At 45.7% G+C, this 15,076-nt stretch overlaps 2 protein-coding genes across 18 annotated transcripts in view; one reads left to right on the plus strand and one right to left on the minus strand.

The window, feature by feature from the left end:
- The window catches only part of GOLGA2 (golgin A2), a 28,701-nt gene extending 23,272 nt beyond the window's left edge, over window positions 1–5,429 (plus strand). For all 7 annotated transcript variants that reach the window (XM_075905864.2, XM_075905866.2, XM_075905868.2 and 4 more), the window contains 6 exons: window positions 659–812; window positions 979–1,046; window positions 1,647–1,749; window positions 2,094–2,200; window positions 2,739–2,910; window positions 3,027–5,429. In XM_075905864.2, coding sequence (XP_075761979.2) covers window positions 659–812; window positions 979–1,046; window positions 1,647–1,749; window positions 2,094–2,200; window positions 2,739–2,910; window positions 3,027–3,271 — 849 coding nt within the window. In that variant the 3' untranslated portion in view covers window positions 3,272–5,429. The remainder of the gene's footprint in view (window positions 1–658; window positions 813–978; window positions 1,047–1,646; window positions 1,750–2,093; window positions 2,201–2,738; window positions 2,911–3,026) is intronic.
- Window positions 5,430–10,184: 4,755 nt separating this feature from the next.
- DNM1 (dynamin 1) overlaps window positions 10,185–15,076 on the minus strand; it is a 127,913-nt gene continuing 123,021 nt past the window's right edge. For 5 of the 11 annotated variants that reach the window (XR_016347771.1, XR_016347772.1, XM_006119022.5 and 2 more), the window contains one exon: window positions 10,185–12,246. Coding sequence is in view for 4 of the 11 variants with exons in the window: in XM_006119022.5 (XP_006119084.1) it covers window positions 12,174–12,246 (73 nt within the window). In the remaining 7 variants the exon portion in view is untranslated. The remainder of the gene's footprint in view (window positions 12,247–15,076) is intronic. The other 6 variants (XR_016347774.1, XR_016347773.1, XM_075905872.2 and 3 more) reach the window with 2 other exon arrangements.

Genomic DNA, 15,076 nt, shown 5'->3' on the forward strand with positions numbered 1-15,076 from the left:
TGCAATGAGCATGCATGCACATACAGAGTCAAGGCCTTATGTGTACTGCAGCAGGCACCCAGGATTCTGCAGCACTGTAGTGTGGCAGGCTGGAATCTATTGGTAGCCTCTCTTAAATGAGAGAGAACTCAGTAGCTCCTATCTTGTTTATTTTGAGTCCGCATCCCTTAGCTTGGGAGGCAGGTTGAGATTGGTACTGGCGCTATTTTTGTTAACATGATCATCAGTGAAAATAGAGGTTTATAAATAAATGTAAACATTTCATCTTGGGGTTCAGATTTAACCCACTGAGGATGACTGAACAGTTCCTACCTCTTGGGCTATTTATTGCTTCCATTCATTTTTATATTCTTCACATCTGGCAAGACCAAGATCATAACTCTTTTTTATAATGAAAGCTGAGGCTTTGGAGCCCAGTTCTGCAGTAAGGAGTGGATTCCACAGGAAGCTCAGCCACTGTTTAATTGCGGAATATACAGGCCCTAGTCTGGTCTCGAATTCAGATCCCAGCTTGAATGCTGACTCTCTGTAGGCCATTTTCCCCATCTGTAAATAGGGATAGCCCTTGCCTGTCTCACAGGGGTACTGTGGGTTGATTGGGTAGTAGAGCTCCATAAATAAAAAGCACAGAAGTGCAATATCTGGAATTGCCTCTTAGGTCACTTTCTTGACATCTGCCATCTCCCAAGTGGAGAAGGAAAGAGAAGAGATGAGACAGCAGCTATCGGAGCAGAAACAACAATGTAGAGGTCTCCTGCAGCAAATCGCAGCTCTGAGGCAGGAGCAGCAACATAATGTCACATTGGGTGGAGGTAAAGCTCTGTGCTGTTTGTGTAGCTGGGGGAGTGCACCAGAAAGAGCCATGCGGGATGGGGTGTGTATGCAAGAACCTCATTTGCTTCTCCCAGTGTGAATCACTTGCAGTTTTATCACTCGTTGGCAGACCCCATACACTGACTCTGCATATGTCCTTTCCAGGTTACACTACAGATACTGTCCCAGTGGAGGTTCATGAGGCTTTAAAAACTGCCATGCAGAAACTACAGGTGAGCAACTGAGCCTCCAGCTGAGCTCTGGAGCCAGGCAGCAGGTCCCATTTTTGTATAGCAGACTAAGAGTGGGTTGCAAGGGAATCAATAGCAAATCTGGTTTGTGACACAGCAGCCTCCTTTCCCAGGTTTCCTGTGAGTGGCTTATCACTTTGGTATCTAGCTTTGTATGCTCAGCATGGCCGCCAGTAGTTTAACCCTGAAGAGATAGGTGTAGGGGGCTGACTTTGGTCCTTGATTTTTTTCTGAAGCCATCGTGGTGGGGCAGGCTCCATACTGTTCTCCCCAGTGCAAAAGAGTGAGAAATAGCTTCTAGTGGCTCAGCAATCTTGAGGCCATCAGTGCCTGGGAAGTTGTGCTGTTATGATAGTAGGAAATGTAAAGGGTTCCTTATCCCTGTGATGTCACACTCTGTAGCTGTTTCTTTCTCCTCCTTTATCCACCAAATCAGTCCAGCTGACACACAGGAGATAAGTGGGGAAGAAGAACAGTATTATTTCTTCAGCACAGGCTGACCCAGGGTGCACTGTTGACTCCCTTATGTATTCCCTGTATATGTGTAGTTGTTCAAATGGTTGATGTTGGTTGTGTGTTCAGTTCCGCTTCACAGACCTGATGCATGAGAAGGCTGATCTGAAGGACCGAGTAGAGCAGCTGGAGCATCGCTGCATACAGCTGTCTGGGGAAACAGATACAATCGGTAAGATTGCCAGCGTGAGAGCAACTAGGCAACCTCTTCATAGATTCCCCAAGATGTTCTATCTCAGTGAGCTAAAATTACAGGTGCCTCTGTAATTGCTCATGGAGCCTGATCACTTAAGCCCACCAATCAGATTTCTACTGTCAGGCCTCCAGGTGTGTTAAAATTATCCTGCTGGATAAGAAGACTTCCAGTCTGGTGTCCAGATTTGCTGTCAGCTGGATTCTAAAGCCCCATAGATCGTTCACCTAATACTGTAAAGTTCAAGCAGAAAGAAGAAGCTTTATAATATTGTAACTCCTTGGTACATTGTCTCTGCCTTATGCTTTTCTCCTGTGCTCCAGGGGAGTATATTGCATTGTACCAGAGTCAGAGGGCTATCCTAAAACAGAGGCACCGGGAGAAAGAGGAGTACATCAGCCGACTGGCTCAGGATAAGGAAGAGATGAAGGTAAGGGATCCATCCTATCAGAATAGTACTTGCACAATGGTGAAAGTCCAGGAAGCACAAGTGGAACGTGTGTATGCAAAAGCTGATTTCTGCAGATGAGTAGCAGGCATCCAAAGGATGTTGTGTAAAACTCTACCTGTTTTCTGAATTCAGACCTCCAGCATGAGCTGCTGTTCAGCTGTTGGTATCTCCTGAGAAGACAGTCTCATTGTGCCAAATTCACTACTAGTTTTGTGATGTACAGGGCATCAAACTGATTTCCAAATGCCTGAAACCAGCATTGTGTGTCAAGATATCTGACCTGCTCAGGCAGGGGCCAACCCACCAATTATAAGACGCCAACTTGGAATTTTGATGAGGGAAAATGCCCTCTGCATGGTGGGTGTGGGTTAGTGTGCTTGCTGCTGAGTGCAGTTGACCTGGAAATATTGGCCAACTGTGGGGGCAGTGTGATAGAACAGGCTGTATGTACTGTCTGTGGCCACAGGGAGGACATGTTCCTTTCATGGGTTTTGCTTTACTTGCTCACTTGCTACAGATGAAGTTGTTGGAGCTTCAGGAATTAGTGATGCGTCTGGTTGGGGAGAGGAATGAGTGGTACAACAAGTATTTGGCAGCTGCTCAGAACCCAGACCTGCTAGTAAGTCAAGAAAGTGGAAGTGCCATTGCAGCTGAGAGGCACATTGAACTGAATGCTACCGATGGAGAAGGTGAGCGATATTCTGTGCAGCAGAATGGAAATAGCAACTCCTGCTTGCTGATAGGGAGCCTGGCTGCTCAGTGTTGGGATGGGAATAGTAACCTGCCTTGTCTTTGTTTTCCACAGGACTGCGAGAGGTGAGTTTAGAAGATGAGCCAGAACAGGAGGCTGCAGTTCTTCAATCCCATGTATCTAGTGATAGCAAAGGTTCCCAGCCGAGTCCAGAGGATCCCACTGCTAAGCAAATCATGCAGCTTTTGAGAGAAATCCAGAACCCTCGGGAGAGGCTGGGCTCCTTGTTGGAAAACCCCTGTATTCCTTTCTTCTATCGTGCTGACGAGAATGATGAAGTCAAGATCATGGTGGTTTAAATGGCATCAGAAACCTGACTTGCAGCAATTTTCTGAGAGCCGGTTAAGTACCCAAACTTCTTAAACTCACCTAGTATCTCAGTCCAGAACTCTGAGTCTGAATAGATTTCCTCTTTGTGGGTAAAGAGGGATTGCATCAGACAGAACTCGAGCGTCCGACCTGCTCATCTCTCCCTTTTCTCTCTTCTGTTATGTGGTACACTCTGAGTACTGACTGTGACTTGAAGTAATCATGTGAGGCAATTGGTAGTGCTGCCTCAGCCTGGCCCACATGAAAGTGGCGGGACCTCATGTCCTCTGACACAGTAACTTGCACACTTATTTCCTAGCTCTCCGATGGGACTCTGCTGCTGGCAGCCAGCTTCTCAGCAGTGATTGGCTTGTGACCATTGCACCAGTCATGATTGCTATCTGCCCATCTCCTCCCAAAATGCTCCTAAAGTAACTCATTCTGGCAACAAACTCTGGATTCTGAATGATTATTTGTATGTTTCACACCATGTATCTTAAACCTCCCATTGTTCTCTTCAGCTTGTCTCCTTCACTCCATCAGAAGCCAACCTTGCTAGTCGTAAACAGCCAAAAAGACACAGGCTGCCTGCCTAGGCAGCACTACAGAAACTTTTATTCACATTAGATAGGGGGGAAGTGGCCAGGAATTGCCTTCTGAGTCCTCTTGGGACAGATGCTTGGTTATTTGGCATAAGCTTTATGTGGTTGGTTGAGGGTGTGGTGGTAATGTAACTGCACTTTGAAGGATGACGTTTAACCTTGTTTGTCTGAAGGTTTTTATTTATTTAAAAAGGGAGAAATAAGTAAAAGCAAATCACTTAATAAATGTGCTTTGTTTTGAATTTCTGGACTTTAGAGTTATAGCTCTCTCCTGGATTCCTTCATCGCCCTGTCCCCCACCCAGGGGGCAAGGCTCACACCAGCTGAGTACATTAGGGACCTTCTGGGCTTAGTCTGTCTCTGTCCCTGTCCCCAGTAATTCCAAGACACACGCAAGAGATGGAGTTGTCACCTGGCAGCACTTCCAAGTTGCAGAACTGACTGAGGAGAAACAAGGTGGTAAACATTTGAGCTGAATGTTTTAGTGGTGAGAGAATCAGTTCCCTGAGCAAGCAGCAAAGAAAATGGAAAGTGATGAATGGAGCAACTTGCTGAAAAAGATTCTAAAAGATGGTGTGTACAGGGCTCAACCAGGTGGGTTACCGTCTCCATCTGCTGGCAGAGAGGAATAACACCAGTGTCTCAAAAGTACATATGGATTTAAAATCTAGAACTTATTGCTTGCTGACTGTCAGCTCAGCAGTCCGAGTGGCTGGTCTCTATAAGGAGAACACTCTGAAGTGTATGTGTTTTTAAGGAAACCGACTTACATAAAGATAAATTCCAGGTTGATGACTTAGAAGCACATGCTTGAGTCCCGTATGTACTATTCTGTCTTGAAAAGAAAGGCTCTGGCTAACAAAGGCTGTCCTGGTATATGACTTTTCTTAGTTAAAATTCAGCAGGTCCTTTCTATAATCAGTTCTGTCTTATTTTGAACAAGCCTTTTTTTAACCTGGTTGTTCCTCAACAAAAAGCACATTATGTTTCAGATTTTTTAAAACTAATTTAAACTTTTATTTTAGAGGGGGAAAGAGGTTCTGTGGAATAAAATCAATGAACTCCTCCAAAATGTGAACAGCTGAATGTTAGCCTGTTGGGGGAGGATAAAAACTGTTTTTAAGTCCTTTCATTTGAACAGCCCTGGTATTGACTGTCAGTGTTATGGACAGAGTGCACTGCTGGGGGCATCCCGCAGGCACTAGCAAGGCAGGCCTACAAGCTCCTGTTTGCACGAGTTTGTGTACATAGTGTATCTGTGTAAGTAACATTTTGTATATTCCTTGAAGAAAGAATATGGCCCCTTGCAGCATTTTTGCCTGCTGGGGTTGCTCAAACCTGTATTATAAAAATGATCTAACTGCAGTGGGGAAGGGTTGTGATTTAATACAGAGCAATGTTATTATCAAAAGGGGTAAATATTTATTGGGTGTTCTATTCCAGGAATGTGAAAGAAAACACTGTTAGAGAAATTTTGCATTCTATTGCAGAGGTGATTTAATCCTGTTATAAATTCTTTTCCTTCTGAATAAACTTATTCAGGCAAGCACCGACTATGCATGATTTCTGTTCACAGTACCTTGAAATTTGGCTAGGAAAACTGATAGTGAATTCTTTCTTTCTTTGTGCAAGATGGTCTGATTATAGGAAGCTCCATCTCTTACACTGACCCCCTTCTTGTTTAACCTCTGTGCCTCCATCCTTTCAGCTATAGAAAATGGTGAAAATACATCTCTGCATCGAACTGGGTGAATTTTGTATAATGCCTTACATTTTCATTTTGCTTACTGTTATTGCAGTAGCTTGTGCCACCTACAGCCTTCTAAAGTCTCAATTGCAGTTCATGTAGAGAAATTCCATGATGGACTCTGGCATATCCTGATCGCTGGATCCAAGGATATTGTCTATGTACTAGAATCCACTATGGGCTTGATCCTGCAAAGTGTAAAAGATCTGAGAAGTGTGGATGCCCTGAGCTTCAGTTGATTTCAGTGTGGACTATAGGTATATAATGAAGTGCTAACCTTGCAAGATTGAGCCCTTTGAGCTCTTTTGACTACTGAGAGCCAATGTTCAAAAGAGACTCACCAGTTCCAAATAGGAGGCAATGTTGATATGTATGTAGGGTTGCAATTACTCTAAAATCCTATAAGCTCATAACTTAGGACCCTATTTTGCTATGGTTTGTATCAGTCTTTACCAGGGCTCGACAAACTGTGGTGAGAGCTACTCGCCAGCTCCACACCATGCATGCGCCAGACTGGCACTGCGCATGCATGCAGCGCTGGTGAATGGGGCGCACGGAGCGACCGGCTGATATCTACTCGCCATGGGCAAGTAGAAACAGTGGTTGGTCGAGCCCTGGTCTTTATTATTCAGAGAGGATCAGAGTATGGATGTGAAAGGTTAACCCACAGGGCTGAGCGAAATATGGCCCACAGGCCACATCCAAGCCCCCAGATCTGGCCGGTGGACACAGTAGGGACCCTCATGCAGGCTCCCTGCCTGCCCCATCCCCCACAAGCCAGGGCGTAGAGGGGGAGAGGCTTCATGCACCTCCAGCACTATCCCATTTGGCGGTTTCTGGCCAATGAGAGAACTGTTCTAAGAATAGGCTGCACTAGAAGCACCCCTCCCCTCAGGCTTGCAGCTGTTCAGACCCACATGCCCCCGACAGCCAGTGCAGGAATGGGACAGGCAGGGAGCCTGCCTGAGAAACCTGCTAGCTAGGAGTCGCCCAAGTAAGTCTAGCCAGAGCCTGCCTCTGACATCCCAGCCCCTGCCTCTCCCTAATTTTCTACCCCCCCTTGCACCCATACCCTACATAATTAAACCCTCTGCCCCCTCTCCTGCATCTATGCCCCCACCCAGATCCTGCGCACAATCTCCTGCCCCTGGTCACAATCGTCCTCTGCCCTAGGTTACAGCCCAAACCCCTGCACCCTCTACTATACCCTAGCCCCTGTCCCAGGTCAGAACCACCTCCATCCCATACCCCACACCTCCTCCATTAATATCATGGAAGAGCGTGGTCCCTGGCCATGTTCCAAATTCTTGGATTGGTGCCCCCCTTAATGGGTAATGCTTACCAGTTCCAGTTAACCGGTGGGACTATGGCCTTACGGCGCAGCCTCTGCCCTGGCATGCCTAGGCACACTGCTGGCACTGGCTGCTCTGGCCAAGCTTTTACATCTTATAACAGAGACTTTAAAGTCTAATAGATGGCAATGGAGAAGAAAGGGAGTGGGTGGGTTGGTCAAAACCTACTTTTTAATTAGGGGGGGGGGAAAGGTCAGTTTCAGCATGTCAGCACTCAAGTCAGCTTGATACAGTTCACCCCCAAGGTGAAGACAAAGGTCACATTTTCTGAAAAGTGCTAATATCAGATGTAAACTGTTTGAACAAAACTGCCAAGACCCAACCTACAGCAATTACACCAGTTTGGCTGCCTCTGAACTAACCTGGAAACAGATGTCCTGAACCAATGGACTCTGAAGGAACACACAGAGGAATGCCTGATTGCAGTCTTGAGAGAAAGGGAGGTTTTCAAAAACATTGGGTAATGTTTGGAGTGACCTTACTAGTGCATAATATGTTTTCCTGGGTGGTAATAGAGGGGCCTTGTCTGGTCATGCTTCATTTACATGATACATCAGATAAAGACAGAAGTGTGATCCATCCTGCTCAACGCAAACCTTTCTATGGACCAATAGCCAACCACCCATGATGACAAAATGGGTGTTGGAGAGGGGAGAGGGGCTGGGTGGAAGAGAGGGTGCAGGAATGGGTTGAGAGTAGAGGAGTGTCTGTGGGAGGGTGGTGTAGCCTGGGGATACATGGTATGGGCAGGAGAGGGATGAGGGGTGCTCACCCAGCTGCTCCCAGGCACTGCCCCCTGGTGCTCCCATTAGCTGGGATTCCAGGACTCCTGCAGCAGAAAGCCAGCACTGGCACTCCAACCTCACAGGGAGAGGGCATGGGGATGAAGTGCTAGCAAGGGCTCCCTACTGCAGGAGAGGGAGGCACCGAGCCCATGGCCCACAGGCAGGATGGGTTCAGAACACACTTAGGCTACGTCTAGACTGGCATGATTTTGCGCAAAATCTTGCCGCCTGTCTACACTGGCCACTTGTATTTGCACAAGAACACTGACTTTGTACAAAATCAGTGGTTCTTGCGCAAATAGTCCGACGCTCCCACTCAGGGATAAGCCCTCTTGTGCAAGTATTCTTGTGCAAGAGGGCCAGTGTAGACAGCCACATTTATTTCTTGCACAAGAAAGCCAAATGGCTAAAATGGCCATTGGAGTTTTCTTGCTCAAGAGAGCATCTTCACTGGGCACGGATGCTTTTGCGCAAAAGTAAATCTTTTACGCAAAGGCACATGCCAGTATAGACGCTCTCTTGCACAAATACTTTTACCGGAAAAACTTTTCCGGTAAAAGTATTTGCGCAATATCTTGCCAATCGACGCAGCCTTTGAGAACCACTGGTTTAGGTTTAAAACAATGAGACCACTTCTGAAGCAATTGTACCTGATGCAGATTCCCTGCAATGCCCAAACTTATGATGAAAGTTCAAGGTCTTGCTGGTATCCTAGCTGAATAGGTTCTAGAACAAACATATAACACTGGCACGAGCGGGCCGAATCTGTTCAAAACTCAGACCTTTGGGGCTACGGCAGTGTGATTCCAAGTGTGACTGCCAAAATGCATTTAGTGCTCTATTGTTGCTGTGCAATTTTACAAAGAACTTGCCTGCACATCCCGCGATCCAATACTGGTGGATGTTGTGGAGCAGACTCTAGGAAAGTTCTTCATGACGCAACTTCAGACCTAAAGCCCTGATGCCAATGTTTGAATGCTACATGTCTTAAACCAGTCAGTGCCTTTGATGTTTTTGAAATTAGAACATGAGCCTTGAATTAGCACTTAGCCTGTTTCAGAGTTACTAAGTGGTGTGGCATTGACGGGCAGTAAGTAATGGTATGACAGTTGGTCTATATAGCTTTCGCTTACTTGAAAACTAAACATGAAAAATAGGTCAAGTTGTTTGCCATAATAAATGTTAAACAGTTGCAAGAAAACCAGATGCTGTTAGGCCAAACTAAAAGGTCATGTAGTATGCAGAAATCATGCTTGATAACAGAAGCTGTAGAACTGGAAATTAATAGGTGGACAAAATGAGAGACTGGGCTATTCCAGTCACCATTTATTCACTTTGTGGGTCCTTAAAGAGATTTTCACACATGAAAAGATGAAGGCTACTGAGACAAGCTTCACCATCAGGGGATGTCAGTACCTCATCTGTGGTGCTGGGACACAGCACCAACTAGGTCAACTGAAAGGGCTGCAGCACCAGTGCTGGGCCCACAGTGCTGAATTAAGCTAACCCAAGGAGACACAGGTACCTCAGCACCATGCTGACAGTACTAGAATCTTGGCCCCAAATAAGATTGACACAAATTTGGAGACCTTAGTACTGGCTGGCATCTGTTGCTGGCTGTCACCTGGGCCCTGGTGCTGGGCTTTACCCAGACAAAACCAGGCAGGTGGCTGTGACGTAAGAGGGAAACATTGCCACTTAAGGTCTAACTAATGTCTGCAGTTTATATTGGCCTGACACATTGCCGAATGTAGTTGACTAGCTTGAAGAACCCTCCTGCATCTGTAGGGCTATATTAGGCTCCTGCAAGTCATCCAGGACATCTGTGCCTGATGGTACCATTTCTTTATTGTTCAAACTGAAGCATCAGTGCTAGCTTGTACTCGGACCTTTTAAGAAAGCCTGCCTCCTCCATTCTCCCCCAAAAAAGCATCATCAAAAGGGAGGGGGGGAAAAAACCAAGGAAAGCATCAAGGATAGTGCCCCTTCAGTGGTTAAAAGGAAGTGAAAGGCACTTAGGGACCCTCCTTTTAGACCCTTGAAATCCTCCCTGGAGGAGAAGGGGTAACTGGCTTCAACAGATACCTCTCACTAGAAACATTCTGCAGCTTGATGCCAGGTACTACAGATTACCAGTGGGAATAGGCAGTGGGAGTTTAAAGAACAGCGAGTTTAGTGTGTGGCCATTTTTAGAACACCACTCTCCATGGCTGGGCATTAAAGGAAGCCCCGTGCTTTATTTACTCATTGCTTCAATGTCCCTGCCCAGCATTACCTTTCTAATTATGTTGCTTGGTGCTGCTCCCCTACTCTTCCCCCAGGTGGTGGCATCTGAGAGAGTGCATAGGGAGCTTGTAAAGTTCTTTAGGATGAAAGGTTACATTATGCTAATTAAACATAAACCCCGTGCATGCCCATAGAGAGAGTGAGTTTTATTCTACTTGTGGAGTCCTTCGTTATACAGAAATGATAGTTTATTTCAACCAATAAACAAGAGTGACAGGTAGATCACAAACTGCATCATAGCTACTACCGGTACTGAGATGGTTCACCCACGAGTCTGGGGCAATACAATAACGCAACTGTACACAGCAAGGAATTTAACAATCAGCTCAAAAACTCAATGTCAGGATTCAGTTAATTTGTTGGGTGTATATATATATATTCCTACTCAAGTATTTGCTAAAACCCACATGGAAGCACAAATGGCTTAAAACACCTGACATATATATATCTTGATCTTATATATATATTTATAGATATTTATATAATAGGATATGTGTCTCATAACTACAATATACTTGTTTTAATTCCTTTAAGCAACTGGAAAGAAAAAAAAAACAGTTTCACTAGAGTCACATCTGACGTGTGTATGTCACAAACAACAACAGAACAAGCCATATGAGAGATGCAAGTCAGACCATTCCAGGACAGAACAGCTAAGAGGCAGGCAAATATTCTCAGAGGGAGCAAGGCTACATTTCAAATGGTGGCTTTGGACTCTCTGGGCGGGAGGGACTGGCCTTGCCTGGCCGGCTGGAATTTAAGAAAGACACAAAAGAAAAAGAATAAAAAAAGGAAGAGAAAGGGAAAGGGGGAAGGAAAAAGCATTAAAACAATAATTCAAACATGGACAGGAACTAGCACCCAAACCTCAGGCAAAATGGATCCATCACAGAAGTCAAAACCAACAATACTAGAATAAGAGAACTTAAATCGGAATCAGAGATGGTTCAAAGCCTGCAGGGTGAATGCTTCTTTTGGCTTCCACCGAGCCACAACATCTGAGGTGCACTAGATCAATATACTTTTAATACTCTTTTTTTTTTTTTACACATATAACATTAAAACGAAAGTACCCAAGTTAGACGAGTCATGGTCTGCAGTGGTTACAAGTTTCCTCAAACACGTACCATCCGCATGCAAGAAGAATAGGTTATCATAATTATCACGTTATCAAAAAAAACAAAAACGAAAAACAAAACACTGAACAAGAAATGTGCTTTTTTGAAGCAGAGATATTTGCAATAAAACATTATTTAGCGAACTCCCTGAAAACTTTTGCTTGTCTGTTTGCAAAGGGGGAGCATCACATCTGTTCCCCACAGTTTCTGGAAAGTCAGTTGCAGGCAGTTATGTGACACAGCAGCTGGCAGAGGCCAGCGGCTTTCCATCAGCCACATTTTCTCAGCTACTAGGGTTAGCTGTGGACAGGTTGATCCATCTGCTCCGTGAACTCTGAGGCGTGTGTATATGAGCTATCTCAGACTTTGTTTTGGAAGGGTTACACCGTTCAATAAAGCTCCCCCCATCTTGCGCTCCCTGCCTTCCTTTGAAGTGAGGTTCATTGCACTGTTCCTAACAATATATGAATTTTTGCACCTTAATTCAAGCCCACACACTGGACATTTCACCTTTGTTACCAATAATGTCACACATTTTCCCAGTATCACTTATTCTTCTGAGTTGCGCTTTGTCTTCTTTACTACAACATAAGAAAATACCTACAGAGCTATAGATTAGTTCTAGGTGCTGAGACACTACAGCTAGCCAATGCAGGCAGGACACATTGTTCAGGCTAGCCCAACCAGATGGAGTACTTGGCTAGGTAGTTGCCATTTGGGGTTAAGGATGCCCCCACAACTGATCACTTCAAGGAGCCTGTGTCCTTCAAAGTCCCACGCCAGTGAATGGGGACTAGTCTATGCTCACAAAGCAATACAGGATGCACAAGAGAAGACGAAGAAGCGCTCAAACACTAGCTTGTGTTTTATAACACACCAGGAGGGGGTAGTGAACGGTAAGGGGTGGGATGGATGAGAGGAGCGAATGTGCCTGTGATAGGTGGTAGGGGGTGGGAAAGCCGCGGGTACGGTGCTTGTCACCAGCTGTCTACAGGCCTTGGGTTATAAATCTAAGAGGGACGGTTCAGCTGGTCGGATTATGGTGGGTCGAGTAGGTGAGGCAGGGCCCTTCCTGCTGTGAAAAAGCAGAAGAAAACAAAAAGAAGAAGAGAACACACACCGTGGTTAGCATGGCAGTCACAGTCACAATCACACATGCTTCTCCACCTCATTGGAGCCAGTGGGAGGCACCAAAGAAAGGGGACCTTAGTTTGGAGAAATGGGTTCCCCAGAGCATCGGTAGGATTCCATAGAGAAGTCTTACAATTTTAAACTCAGCTTAACATTGGCTACTCTGGTCACTACAGCTCCCTAATAGTAATGAGGAGGAATTAATTGCACAGCTATTATCGCCTTCCAGTGGGAAATCACAAAAACACAAAGGCTAATTGCCAGTGACTGCACAGGCACCTGAATGAGAGTCGAGAAGCATGGACACAATAATAGTGAAGCAAGTGAACGTCAGTCACACCGTGTGGACAGTGCCCTCTGGGAGGCGCTGTCTTAGAGGCTGCTGGCTGGTTTGGAGAGGCACCCTGCCCCTGCACTAAAGAAGGTGAGAGTCTGCAGATTTCAGTTCTCAACAGCTAGGGGCATGTTTGAGATTAGCTACTGAAATAAGTGTGATCCTTTGGTTTGTACAGTCTTGGGGCCCAACAAATGTGACCCCCATTGACTTATTTGGTCTTTGCTGCTTGTGATGTGATTTCCTTAATATTGTTCCAAGCATTTTTATGTTGCAAGTATTTTAATAAGTCGATTGGGCAGAAATAAGATCTAAGTGGAAGGGCACAAACTTCATCTTACAGGACTGGCTTCCTCTAGGGGTCACTCTCATTCACTTTCTCTCATCTGGGTAAATGAAGTGGAAATTAAAAGGATAACCTCAACTTGAAAATATCGGAGAGAAGGGAGATTGTACATAATCTAAACATGGTTAGAAATTGACAGACTTTTCCCTCAATGAAAATTGTCTGTATATTTTTATTTAAACACCTTGCCCTGCAATGTCTGCAACCCAAACTCAACAGCATCCTGAAGGGCAAGAGGCCGGGAAAATGAAACTGATCGGCACGTGGCAAGACTAGTTTCATTGTCCAAGATGAATGAAACGCAAAGAGCAAACGAATAGGATGTGGGTGAAAGTAAATGAGCTTGATACCATTCTGTCTAACAGTGGTTGTGTCGGTAACATACAGAAGGAAATCTTGTTGAATTTGCACCTACTGGCTACTGAAACTAAGGCACCTCTGTACTGAGAGCAGTTGTACACTCTAAATCAGGGCTACTCAACTTTGGAAGCCCCGGGGGCCACGATGATACTCAGCACATGCCGAGGGTCGCAACTTAAGTGTGGTGGCATATACATGCAAATATATGCAACTAGCTTATTTCACACTGACGGGCATGAATACAAAGCATGTCCCACAATGCCCCAGCACTCCCTGCACCTCCTCTCTGGGGGTAGAAACACCAACACCCTGTACCCCTTGCATCTTTCAATGCTCACCCCGCCTGGGAGATGCCTTGCCTTTGTGGAGCATGTTCCCAGTGGAAGCCATGTTCAAAGGATCCCCCCCAAATGTCATGTGTTGAGCCCTGCATAAAACCAAACCACATGGCGGGCCACAAATGGGCCTGCATGTTGAGTAGCCCTGCTCTGAATCATTCCAAACTCTGTTTTGCAGAGGTGCAGACTGCTGTAAATGTATTTTCAGTAGCTGATGTAGTTCAACTGGTGTGAATTTCTTACAGTCCAAACAAGTAGTAATTAGAACCAGAACATTTCATTCCTAATTAACAGAAATAAAGCCAAATTCAGTCCCAGTGTCAGCAGGCACATTTCCACTGAAGCCAGGGGCATTACAACCGCCTATGGCAGGGTGAAATTTGACCCTTTGTTTCCTGCTTGTGGCACTGTTAGGCCATTACTACACTACAGTGGATGCAGGAGCAATGCTATGGCATTGCAGCTGTGCTGCTATAGAGTAGATGGTTCTCACATCAACGGAAGGAGTTTCTCCATTGATGTAGATCAGGGGTAAGGAACCTTTTTAGATCAGGGGCTGCTGATCCACGGAAAAATCAGTTGGGGGCTGGGGGCTGCATGGAGGCAGCGGAGGAGTTAGAGTGCCAGTGCGGGCTCCCCAATGCTGGAGGGGAGTCCCTAACCCTGAGGGGCCAGATCCAGGCAACCCAAGGGCCACATTCGGCCCCTGGGCCGCTATGGCTACGGCTACAGCTTTCCGGCTTCTTCCGGAAACGCTTATGCAAATGAAGCGTGGCGTGGAATATCGTCACGCTTCATGCGCATGGTTAATTAGCAGCCGCTTTTGCGCAAGAGGCTTTTGTGCAAAAAGGAGCTGTGTAGACGGTTCCGTTTTTGCGCAAAAACCTCCTCTTGCGCAAGAGCCGTTCTTCCTGAAAAAATGAGGAAGAACGGCTCTTGAGCAAGAGGGGGGTTTTGCGCAAAAAGGAGCCGTCTACACAGCTCCTTTTTGCGCAAAAGTCTCTTGCGCAAAAGCGGCTGCTAATTAATCATGCGCATGAAGCGTGACGCTATTCCACGCCACGCTTCATTTGCATAAGCTTTTCTGGAAGTATTCTTCTGCTGACCTAGCTGTGTCCACAGTGGGAGCTAAGCTGACCTAGCTTTGTCTCTCAGGACATGATATTTTTCACAGTCCCATAGCGATGTAGCTAGATTGAAGCTGGATTGATCTAATTTTCAGGTAAAGACCAGGATTACTGTACCACTTGACGCTTTTTTGAAGAAAGTGCAGAACACTGTGGTTTTTCTTTGATTCTGCAAATCTATAATGCAAGAGAAGCCATCACTTCCTCGGCTGTCATGCATAAATTGCTCTTCAAGTAAACCAACATAAATGACTGGAATGAGTTAACTG

Source organism: Pelodiscus sinensis, chromosome 23 (assembly GCF_052426305.1).
Source record: "Pelodiscus sinensis isolate ZL-2025 chromosome 23, ASM5242630v1, whole genome shotgun sequence".
Lineage (NCBI taxonomy): Eukaryota > Metazoa > Chordata > Testudines > Trionychidae > Pelodiscus > Pelodiscus sinensis.